Here is an 11,995-nt window from a genome sequence, read left to right as displayed (position 1 = left end):
CAAGTAAAGATGAACTTTGGTAGTTAAAATGCTTAGATGGTGGAAAAGACAAGAAATGATATGGAATGGTATCGTTAGGGTTAGATTTCACCAACTTCACTCTCATGCATATAAAAATTCACACCCTCTCTATTAATATACTAATGTCAACCCACAAGTCTACTCAAACCCTAATCATTTAGTAGAATGAGCCTAAGTTTCCTTATTAAGAGTCAATTCCTTGAACCCTTAAGAAACAAACATGCTTTATGAACTAGGGTTGAAGACAACCAATGAGTCAAGCTCCATTCCAAGACACAAGCTTCATTAGGTATCTTGTTTCATTTCTAGGTTTCAAAGATATTTTCCAACACCTAATAAACCTTGTATCAAGCTATGGGTGATCAAACCAAGCAAGCATTAAGCAAAGAAACAAGAATACTAGCATTTAATGGAAGAGGCATATATATATATATATATATATATATATATATATATATATATATTCAAAGCATTTTGAAAAATACAAGAGTTTAGTGATTACATCTACCCCCAACAAAATAAGTTAGCTTTCCATTGTCATGGAAAGTCCAAGATTACAAAAATGGAAGATGGAAAAAGATGAAGATACAAGGAGGAAGAAGAGATTGCTCCCTTAAACCCTAGTAGACCTCCAAACTCCAAAATGTATTTTTCGAGCTCTAAATGTTCTAAAATCCATTTCCCTTAAGAAAACAAACAAATATAAGGCCAACTTGCCACATCAGCAAAAGTGGTGCCTAGCGCGAGCTATACATCGATAGGCACAAGCATCAAAAGGTGAAGAAATATGGATTTGATCGTCTGGCACCCAGCGTTCTGCAGGTGTCACATAGTGAGAGGTGCTTGCTGGAAATGAGGGGCACTTAGCAAGAGTGTTGTCCAACTGATGCTAGCTTTCTATAGGGCTAACAATATGGGTTGAGCCAAACGAGCCAGCCCGTCAAGAAAGAGACAGGTTGGATCAGGATCTTCAACCCGTGGCCCGTTCCAAATCAGCCAGCTTGGCCTATCAACTCATTGGATTTCAGGACGGGTTAGTCGCATGTTGGCTTGTAACTCGTGAGTGCAAAAAAAATTGGGTTAACTGGCCTGTTAGTGAGATTAGTTCTCTTGCATCCCATGTGGTTTGGCAGTTTCCTTTCCCTAACTCGATTTTCTCATTCCACCAAAGGAGAAGTAGACGCACAACACACACAGGTGACTGGTAATGGTGATAGGGTGATGGAACACCAACAATGATCAACCCTTCTCTCGCATCTCTCCCACTTTGCCCATTCTCTCCACTTCACATCTCCCTTAACTGAATGCATCAAGTGCCAACGTTGTGACCCCATCATTGGCGACATTGATGACGATACAAGTTCATTTCCAATTCTTGATTTCCCCCTTTCTGCCATAAATGATGTGTACTTATTTGAGTATTTGGTTGCTTCAATTTTCAATTTCCCTTTTTTCTGCCATAATTGTTGTGTTTTGCTACTACCATTGGTCATTGTTCCCTGTTTCTATTGTTGAGTATTTGTTGTGTTCAATTTTGGATTGTTGTATCTACTTATTGGTGCTCTGCTACTACTATCTGTTTAGTGCTCCTACTACTATCTATTTGGTCCCTATTTTTGCTACTGCTATTTATTTGGTGCTATGTTGTATCAGTTTTTCAATTTTCAATTGTTGTTATGGTGCTTACTACTGTTGTGTTGTATTGTATTGTATTTGTTGTCTTCAAACTTTCAGTTTTGGTTTTGTGTAATAGGAACATCATGAAATAATGGATGATTCAGTTAGCAAACCTATTGATGGGGATGTCCATGACAAACCAAATACTGCAACCGGCAATGTGACTGGGGATAACCAAACTTGTGAAATTGATAAGAAAAAGAAGAAGTTATCATCCTTTGAGGTTTATGAGGATGGAAAAGAGGGGGCAAAGTGTAATGGGTGTAACCATGAAAATATAGTTGGTGGTGCAAAATATGGGACTTCCCATTTAAAGTTTACCAAAAGTAAATTTGATGATGTGGGTCAAATGATGATGGACATTCAAGGAAAATTGAAAGCCAAAAAAATATACCAAATGGTATCCCGTGAATTGTGTGCTAATTTAATTATTCGACAAGGTTTACCATTTAAATTTGTTGAGTGTCTTGAACTAAGGACTTGGATAACTTATTTGAATCCTGAAGCAACACTAGTTTCTAGGAAAGAATGACATATTGAGAATATTTAGGAGACAAAAGATGAAGTTGAAAGATGAGTTGCACAACATTACGAGTAGGATTTGTTTAACCTCTTATTTATGGACATCTTGCACTACTAAGGGTTATATAAGTTTAACAGCACATCACGTTGATTTAAATTGGAAGTTGAGGACCAAAATTCTTAACTTTTGCCATTTTCCTCCATCTCACACTGGATTTAAGTTGTTTAAGAAGATAAATGAATGTTTGCATGATTGGGAAATTGAAAAGAGAATATTTTCTATCACCTTGGATAATATTTCTAGCAATGATGTATTGGTGAAAACTTTAAAAAATCAATTGGTTTTAAATAATTCATTGATTTGTATTAGAGGGTTCTTTCATGTGTGTTGTTCTACTCATTTTTTAAATTTGATTGTACAAGAAGGGTTGAAGGTACTTGGTGATGCTCTAAATCAAATTAGAGAGAGCATAAAGTATGTTAGGGGTTCTGAAATTAGAATGATTAAATTTAAAAAATAAAGAATGTCTTCAACAAATAGGGAACATTGATGCATCAAGTGGATTGTGTCTAGATGTTCCTACAAGGTAGAACTCAATCTTTTTTATGCTTCAAAGTGTTGTTAAATACCAACGGGTTTTTGCATATTTACGCTTAGTTGATGAGAATTACAAGTATTATCCATCTGAGGAGGCATGGCAAAGAGAAGAAAAAATCATTGCTTTCTTGTCCCCATTTTATGAAATACAAATTTGATTTCTAGCTCAAGTTATCCTAAATCCAACTTGTATTTTTTTCAAGTTTGGAAAATTCAATGCCTTTTAATGGAGAGTGTGCAAGATGGGCATGAAGTTATAAGAAATATGACTGAAAAGATGATAGTGAAATTTGACAAATATTGGGATGAATAAATATTGTTCTTGCATTTAGGGCAATTCTAGACCCAAGGATGAAATTAGTTACATTGGGTTTCTGCTTTGAAACAGTTGACCCTCTTTGTTAGGAAAAAAAGATGGAGAAGATAAAGGAAAAACTATACATTTTATTTTCTCAATATTATTCAAATGCTCAAAAGCGTACCTGGAGTGATGTGTTATCCTTATCTACTATGAAGCCAAACTTGTTTGATGTAAGTTATTTACTTTCTTCTAATTATTAATTATTATTTTTCATATTAATATACTCTTCTTTTGTTTATCATGTTAGGAATTACAACAATGTAAACTTCAACTAGTAGCTAAAACGGGAAAGAATCAACTTGATAAATATTTGGACGAGCCAACATTGGATATTCATTTTTCAGTAGTTATATATGTTCTTAAATGGTGGAAGAATAACAATGAACATTTTTCAGACCTTGCTTTTATGGCTAGGGACTTGTTAAGCTTTTCGATTACTAGAGTCGCATCTGAATCAACATTCAGCATCGGTTCCAAGATTCTTAATAAGTATAAAAATTGTCTATTGTCAACAAGTAGGAGGCAATTATTTGTCCTTTCAGTTGGAAGCATGATTTTTGTGATGGTAAATTGTATACTATAAATTTCTTCAATTCCTTTTTATTTTCATACACAACTTTTTATATTGTGATTTTTTCTTCATTTTATTTCATTTAAAGATGATGAAGACAATGAAAAAGATAGAAAAGTAAAGGAGACTTGTTCCAATGTTGCCTCTAATGATCCTGAAAGCAATATAGAATGACATTTGGTATTTGTTTCTGATTTATTGAATTGTCTTTTCATTGTAAAGCATCCTCATTTATTGAATTGCCTTTTCATTTGGTATTTTTGTTTAGATGGTGGAAGATGCTATGAAAGCTCCTGAGGCAACAATGGGTTGGATGGAACTCAAGTTTAAATTCATTTTTCTGTTTGGTGTAAGTAATAGACTTTTATTACTTTTAGATTTGATGGAGGTTGAAATTTGGTACTTTTCTAGCTTTGATAGATTAAGGCATGCATAGGAAACTTGTGGATTTATTATTTGTTGTTTGGGGAGTTGTTACGTGGATTTATTATCACTTATATATGTTTGATCACATGACCAAGTTGTGTTTGTGCATAAGAGTGCATGTGTAAAAGAATATTTTTTTCTTTTTCTAAAATGACAAGACACACGGGTTGGCTCGTTGGCCTATTAGCCCATTAGCCTATCATGGGATGGGACAAGTTGAAGTTTTTGACCCTTTTTCTCTTAATGTGTGGCCCGTCTCAACTCATTTTCAACGGGCCAAAAACAGACAAGGCTAGCCCATTTTGCCATCTTTAGCTTTGTGTAACAAAGCTGAAGCCTAGTAATAAGTGTCTAGTATTAGTTAAAATGCATATCATTTAAACACTTATCTTGCATTGATCATTGTAAAAATCATTAGAATTGCCTCAGTTTTACATAACTATTGAATGAGGTGATGAGAAAATAGAAAAAGCAAAATTTAATGTATTTTGTGCTATTCTGCAGGTAAAATAAAGTAAATTATAAAATTGGCGTAGAGCCCCAAAAGTTGTAGCTCAAGCCACATTTTAAGAAAACGTTGGTGCAAAGAAACATGAAACTCCAAATTTGAAGTTGAGCACAAAAAAGAAACCTCCATGGCAGGGAAACCTCCATTGCTAAATTGCAAAAGATGGATGTCCAAGCTTTGGAAGAAACCCACTTTGGAAGGAAACCCCCATGGCTAAACTTCAAGGTTTGGAAGCTAGAGCAACACCTTAAATCTATAAATACAGGGCATGACACCTAGTTTATTCATGATAATTTGAAAGTTAATTCTAGTGTAATTCTATAGTATAGTCTAGAAAGAGAAACACTTATACTAGTGTAGTTTCTAGTAAATATCTTGTAAAAGCTATGGAAGGAAGGATGCTTCTCCATGTTCATCTTGTATTCATCATCATGAGCAGCTAATTCCCTCATATTTAGGATTAAATGTAACTTCTAAACTCTTTCTGCATTACATATTATTATATATGTATTGTGTTCTTGTTTCTATGTGTTGGTTACTTGATTTGCATTTCACTCTGTGTTGATTTGGCCAATCATCACACCTCATTAACATTAGTTGCAGAGACGTCTGATCTAGCGCTTAGATCTAATCAAGTCTCCTAACCCTTGGCATATACCAGACATATGCGGGGATCAGTTGGTTTAAAGAGTCTTAAGAGAAAGGGAAATTTAATGTATTTTGTGTTGTTTGGCAGGTAAAATGAAGTAAACTATAAAGTTCGCGTTAAGCCCCAAAAGTTGTAGCTCAAGCCACATTTTAAAAAAATGTTAGTGCAAAGAAACATGAAGCTCCATATTTGAAGCTAAGCACGAAAAGGAAACCTCCATGGCAGGGAAATCTCCATTGCTTAATTGCAAAAGATGGATGTCCAAGCTTGGGAAGAAACCCACTTTGGAAGGAAACCTCCATGGCTAAACTTCAAGGTCAGGAAGCTAGAGCAGCACCTTAAAATCTATAAATACAATGCATGACCCCTAGTTTATTCATGTTGATTTGAAAGTTAATTCTAGTGTAGTTCTATAGTATAGTCTAGAGAGAGAAACACTTATATTAGTGTAGTTTGTAGTAAATATCTTGTGAAAGCTATGGAAGGAAGGATGTTTCTCCATGTTCATCTTATATTCATCATCATGAGTAACTAATTCCCCCATAGTTGTGATTCAATGTAACTTCTAAATTCTCTTTGCATTACATCTTATTATATATGTATTGTGTTCTTGTTTCTATGTGTTGGTTACTTGATTTGTGTTTCACACCGTGTTGATTTGGCCAATCATCACATCTCATTAGCATGAGATGCAGAGACATCTGGTCTAGCGTTTAGATCCAATCAAGTCTTCTGACCCTTGGCATACACTAGACATGCATATGGAATCAGTTGGTTTAAAGAGTCTTGTTCTCAAAGTAAAGGTTCCTCTTGGATTGGAAAATCCTGCGTTTGACACCCTTAGGTTCACTCTCACAGACATGTGGTTTGATCAACAAGTTAAGCGTACTTCCATGAACACTAGAAATAAAGAACATGATATATAGATAATTAAGGGTAATATAGTAAAGTTAAGAGGCCAAGTCAACAAGCCCAGATCAAGAAAGAGGAGGAAGAGACGACCTTTGCGTATGTGATTGTTATGGGAAAGGAGGCGTGACATGCTACCACGTGTAGTAGCAAAACAAATAGTGGCGCAACTTTGAATGGCGCGTGAGGAATTGTGGCTACTCATATTAGCGATTTTTGTGACATGGTGGTCACCTGGTTGAGATAAGCAGAATGTTGTGGTCAGTGGTTTGAACTGTAACTCCGGGCGGTGGTGGCAACTTTGACGACGGTGATTGGTGCAGTTTCAACAGGGACAAATAAATAATCTAGAAAAGCTAAGTTTTATGTACCATGTTAAGAAATGCACTTTAAGCCTAGCTGAACCCTACAAAATCGATTTGCAAGGTAAAGTTAGCTCCCACTTATATATTGTAAATTGGTCTTATCTCTAAGTTGATGTGAGACTTCCAACACCTCCTCATGTTGAAGTATATACATCTTGAGCGTGAGACTAGACATTAATGTGTTGTCTGATAGCGGCCCAATAGTGAGTAGAATAATATATTCAACAAACATCAAACTTCGCTAAGATAGGCTCTAAACTATGACTCTGATACCATATTAAATATAGTGAAAAACTAGGTACATGATTAATCTCTCTTGTGTTGAAAATACACATAGGGTATTATATTTATAATAAAGAAAATATGTACTAAGTTCAAAATATAGAAAATAAATAATAACATATAAACAAAAGATAAAAGATAAAATTATCTAACAACTTCCAAAGATAAAAACCAAAGAAAAGAGTAAAACATTTCTTCTTTGAGTGATTATTTTCTTGAATGATTATTTTTTATTTGAGTTGAAAGATTAATGTATTTTTCATAATTTTACATTGTTCTATTTAATAATGATATTAACCTCAAAAGATGTAATATGATAATTATTTAATTACAAGATGCCGAGAATTTACATATTTATACACATTTGTTTTTAACTTTTGAATCAATATGGTTAAATTGTCGTATTGAAATAAGTATAAATCTTATTTCATAACTAGGTTTCGTAAAATTTCGTGCAATGAGACTTTAAATCGATCCATAATACTTGAAACATTTAAATTTTGTATAAATCAATCTGACATTGTTGGAAGTTTTATATTAGATAAAAATAAACAATATATACAAACATATTTTTCTTTGTCAGAAGTCCCAAGTTATCCTCGTTTAGTATAAATCAGCAAAAAAAGACAGTGTTTCATATTCTAAAAAGACAATGACGTAATTAGTCAACTCATGTAAAGTGGCATTTTGTTTTTGCTTTAACATGTGTTTTTCAACCAAATTGAAAATGTTTTTTTTGATTTGAACTGCATAAAAATTGTCCCTCCAGATCCATCTGAGGAATGATGAAAGCATGCATATATCAGTAAATTGGAAAAACCATATGTTGAGGTGGTGTTTCTCTGCTTTTTTCAACTTTTTTATCTGCACCAAGGTTTTCATATGAAAAAGAAAAATGAACAATAAGAAGTGGGGAAATGAAATTTTTCAGAGAAAAAAAATTCACTCAAAAAGGTATTATCACTTAAACATTACATATTAATAACTACATGCTTGCATTGTGTATGTTCTTCTAAAGTTAATGAAAGACTTAGAAGTGGATGTGCTGCCATATGCAATTTCATATTTCTTGGCAAGTTTGAATGGTCTTAAGAAACTGGCTACATTCCTTCCTTTTCATAAACCTTTTTTCATATGAATTGTAGGACTGAATTCCTTGGTCAAAAGGTACATCTTTAAAAGTCTTACACTAACCAGGTATAAAACTAATTTATAATATATAAATAGGTACAAACCTTACTTTACAAGTTAGTTTCGTAAGGTTGAGTTAGACTTAAAGTTTACTTCTTAACATAGTATTAGAGTCATGAATTAGAGTCTATTCTAACGAAATTTGTTGTTTGTTGGGTCTATTGCTCTACCCGTTATTAGACCACCTGTTAATGTCTAGTCTCATGTATGAGATGAATATACATCGGTGTGAGAAATGTGTATTGGAAGTCCCACATCATCTAGAAATAAGACCAATTCATAATATATAAGTGAATGTAAACCTCATTTTACAAGCTGGTTTTGTAAGGTTGGGTTAGGTTTAAAGTCCACTTCTTAACAATAGCTAATTTAATATGCTCGGCAAGTTTTGCCTCATGGATGAGGGAAAATGCAGAAGATCAGGTAGAATATGACTAGTTTTATCAAATTAGTTGTTAAAGAAACATAGTATTGCAATGAATAACCAAATGAACATTTTTCTCTTTACTTCTTCTGGCTAGGGAAAATCAAGCACTTGCCACTTGCCATGCAGAAGACATCATTACTGGCCTTCCTTTCCATCCAAGTAGAAGGTTTCCCTTCTCACTAGATAATGTGTATCCATCACAATCATAAACAGAAAGCATCATTCTAACTTGGCTTGTGCACTTCAATGGCATCACCTGAAATCCTGCTCTGCCTAATTGCCTTCTCCATTGGTCTACCCTTTCATGTCTTTCTGTTCTCTCTGAACCCTCACAAGCTACAATATTCAGAATTTCCTCTGCAAAGTGCAATCTCTCTATCTTCATCCTGTGTTGGCTATTTCTTGGCATGCATGCCTCAAGAGAGTCAAATATTGCTGAGTAATAGTGAAGTGACTCCAAAAATCTCCCAAGGAAAAAAGGGCCATTATGGTTTGTGTCTTGCTCCACCACTGTAAAAGCAGTTGGACCTAACTTCTTCACTGATAGGAGAATCTCCTTCAGATTACCCCTACTCTCTTTCACATACTTGTGCAACTGCAAGATACTGTTAACAAATAAAGCTTCACCTTTTCTCAAGTTCAGCTTCTCCACAGTAAGAAGAGAAGAAGATGCAAGCTCAGAAATTGTAAAAAATTCAAGATGAATCCCCAAAGAGCTTGCTTCATTCACAAGCACATTCATGCTGGTTTGAAGTTTAGAGGTATCTTCTTCATTGTGTGTTAATCCAGTGATTCTAACCATTGGAGGCCCTTCAGGCCTTGAAGCAAAGGCCCTTATAAGGGAAGACCATTGAAGGGTATTCTCCATTCCTAGATCAACAATGTGTATTGAGTTCTTTCCTTGTGATGCTTGGAATATGGCTTCATTTGCTGCCATGAAACCAAAGGCAATGTAAGGTGTGGTTTGGTAAAGAAGATGAAATGCTTCAAGCTTGTTCTCCCTATTGATCAAAGTTATATCCATGGAAGTGCCTTTTGAGAACCTGCACTTCAATCCTGTGGCAAAACAGTAAGAAACTCTCTGCAGTGCATCTCCTGAAGGGCTTGCCAAAGCAAAAATTCTGTTAATCAGCAACTCTGCTTGGTGGTTGTCCCTGCACCCCACAGCTTCAGCACAAGCCAGAAGCATATGAACTAACTCCAACCCTTGTTGCACACCAAGGTTGGCCTCTTTTCCACAATGCACAAACTCTGGTAAAGTACCAAAAGAGTCACTCATTGTTGCAACCTCCTCTTCCAACATTGTGAGATTTTCATACATTTCCAACTCTGAATCCTCCATGGTGGTTGGAAGATATCCAAAGACACCATTCATGGAGGAGTGTTCATCAGCATCGGCATCAGCATCATCATTATTCATCACCATACAGTGGCCTAAAGTTTGATGCTTCTCTTGGTGCCCTTCATCTGCTTTCTCATACTGATCCATGTTGATGAAGCTGTCAACAAAGTCATCAACTTCTGATGAAGCCAAACAAGGAGTGCTTGCATCAGAAGAACATAATTCAGTATCATCAAACACTACTCCCTCTTTATCTTGCTCCATTCTTGCAGGACAATACCTTCTGATGGCAAAATCATGGTTAACACTTTCATTCAAATAAGATGATAATAGCCACTTGTTTATGTCTTCCATTGTTACTTGAGATGCTTGAAACCTGGTAGAAAACAATGGAAGAAGGGTTAGATTAGAGTGATTTGTGAGCCTAGTTGGTCTTTTTCAAAGAGATTTCCCACACTTCTGTGTTTTTTATGCTTCAAAATTAGCTTGCAAGATACATAATAAACACTATTCAAAAGGGGTATTATTGAAGAATGATACTTTGATTCTGAGTAAAACTTGATTGTACATACTTTATGATTTAATATGAATTGCGTAGTATTTTTGAAACAAATTGAGAATTGCCAATTCAACATGGTCGTGCAACATTTTTCCCCTTTGTTTATAGTTTTTGCGTTTACTAAAAGTTCGTTCTGTTATGGATTTTTAGTTAGTTGTCATCTACTGAAGATTCTATCGAGGAGGCTTTGCAACAGTGCCACACACTATGTACAATTCTTTCACAATAAAATATTCTCTTCAGCATTTGTCAATTTCTACCTTTTCTTTTTTTTCAGGAAACATTTTCATTATACTTTTCTTACTTAATTATATATATATATATATATATATATGCAAGACCTAAGCGTAGGTTTTAGGGTTATGATTTAAACTCGTATTTAAATTTCTAAGAATTTTCTCTTCAAGTATAAGTTTTTTTATTAGTATTTTTCTTTAATACTCGATCATAATGTACATTTGATTCTCATACCACTTATGTATCTTTTGAGAAAATTGATTGAAAAGATATAACACTAATAAAACTAAATTGAATCTACACAAAAGATTAACATCATTTTCAATTCAAAACCTTTAAAAAATAAATTTATAAATTTTTTTCTTTATATGTTATTGTTCAAGTTTTTTATTTCTTCTCAAAATGAGATTTAGATTCAATTTCTTGATAGTTATAACTTTGGCAAAGGTTCTTTTATATTCAATTTTCATATAATTTTACTCTTATTATAGTGATAATGCTGTAGGATTTTTTATTGTTAATTCTACACTATATTGGTTTATATTGAGATAATTCTTTTATGGTACCTAGTTCTAGGCAATTTTTATTTTTTGTCGTAGGGAATATTCTTTTACACTATAACACCTGCATTTTTATTAGTGTAAATAAAAAGAGGTTAACAAACGCCTTAAAAAGACTTGTAACAAAATTAAAAGTGAAAAGCTCTTGCGGAAAAATATTATTCGACATGTTTGTATGCAATTCAATAGCATAAGTATAGAAAATAATACATATTTTGTTGACGAAAAAATTTAAAGGAAAATTGACGACTAAGTTTGATCAAGGAAATATAAGTTTTTATCTTCTTTTACTCCATAAATCCCTTTGAATTAAAAACTCTTATGTACTATTTTTTTTAATGTGTATCTTGCTTGTTAACAAGACTTGTGTATATTTAGTTAAACTCACGGATGATTATTACTTACTTTAATTAACCCTTTAAGTATTACTTTAATCCAAGTTAAGAAAACAGTGATTTGGAGGTAAGATATCTAGAAAAAAGGTTACGTAATTTTAAAGACAATAAAAAGAAAAATTACAATAAGTGATATCATTGGCTATATATAATATTTCATCAAAACTAGTTTAATATTTTTTTTACAGGTTAAATATGTTTTTGTTTTTCAACTTTTAGTAAAAATTGGAATTAATCATTCTTGAAAATCTTGAACCAATTTAGTATCTCATCTTTAGAAATGTGTAGATTGAGTCTTTTAAACCAAATTTTTTTAAATTTATTTGACAGTTCAAACACGTTTTTCAGCTAATTTTGAAGAGAAAATATGTTAAACAGTGTAAACAAACTAAACT

The 11,995-nt window shown here is 33.6% G+C and overlaps 1 protein-coding gene and 1 long non-coding RNA gene across 2 annotated transcripts; one reads left to right on the top strand and one right to left on the bottom strand.

Moving 5' to 3' along the window:
* The first annotated feature begins 722 nt into the window (after positions 1 to 722).
* On the top strand, positions 723 to 5,325 carry LOC146880918 (uncharacterized). The gene is made up of 3 exons (XR_014986464.1): positions 723 to 3,930; positions 4,019 to 4,099; positions 4,681 to 5,325. It is a non-coding gene; the product is annotated as an uncharacterized LOC146880918 (long non-coding RNA).
* A 3,282-nt stretch (positions 5,326 to 8,607) lies between these two features.
* LOC114170121 (GRAS family protein RAD1-like) lies at positions 8,608 to 10,203 on the bottom strand. The gene has a single exon (XM_028055608.2). The coding sequence runs from the start codon at positions 10,201 to 10,203 to the stop codon at positions 8,608 to 8,610; it is 1,596 nt and encodes a 531-aa protein (XP_027911409.2).
* Between the last annotated feature and the right edge of the window lie 1,792 nt (positions 10,204 to 11,995).

Source organism: Vigna unguiculata, chromosome 11, assembly GCF_037176805.1.
Source record: "Vigna unguiculata cultivar grain cowpea cultivar isolate G323 ecotype 2 chromosome 11, ASM3717680v1, whole genome shotgun sequence".
Taxonomy (NCBI): Eukaryota; Viridiplantae; Streptophyta; class Magnoliopsida; order Fabales; family Fabaceae; genus Vigna; species Vigna unguiculata.
This window is presented reverse-complemented; position numbering and strand designations above follow the sequence as displayed.

Coding starts and splice junctions, on each gene's coding strand:
- LOC114170121 (XM_028055608.2), bottom strand. CDS start 10,203: ATGGAAGACATAAACAAGTGGCTATTATCATCTTATTTGAATGAAAGT.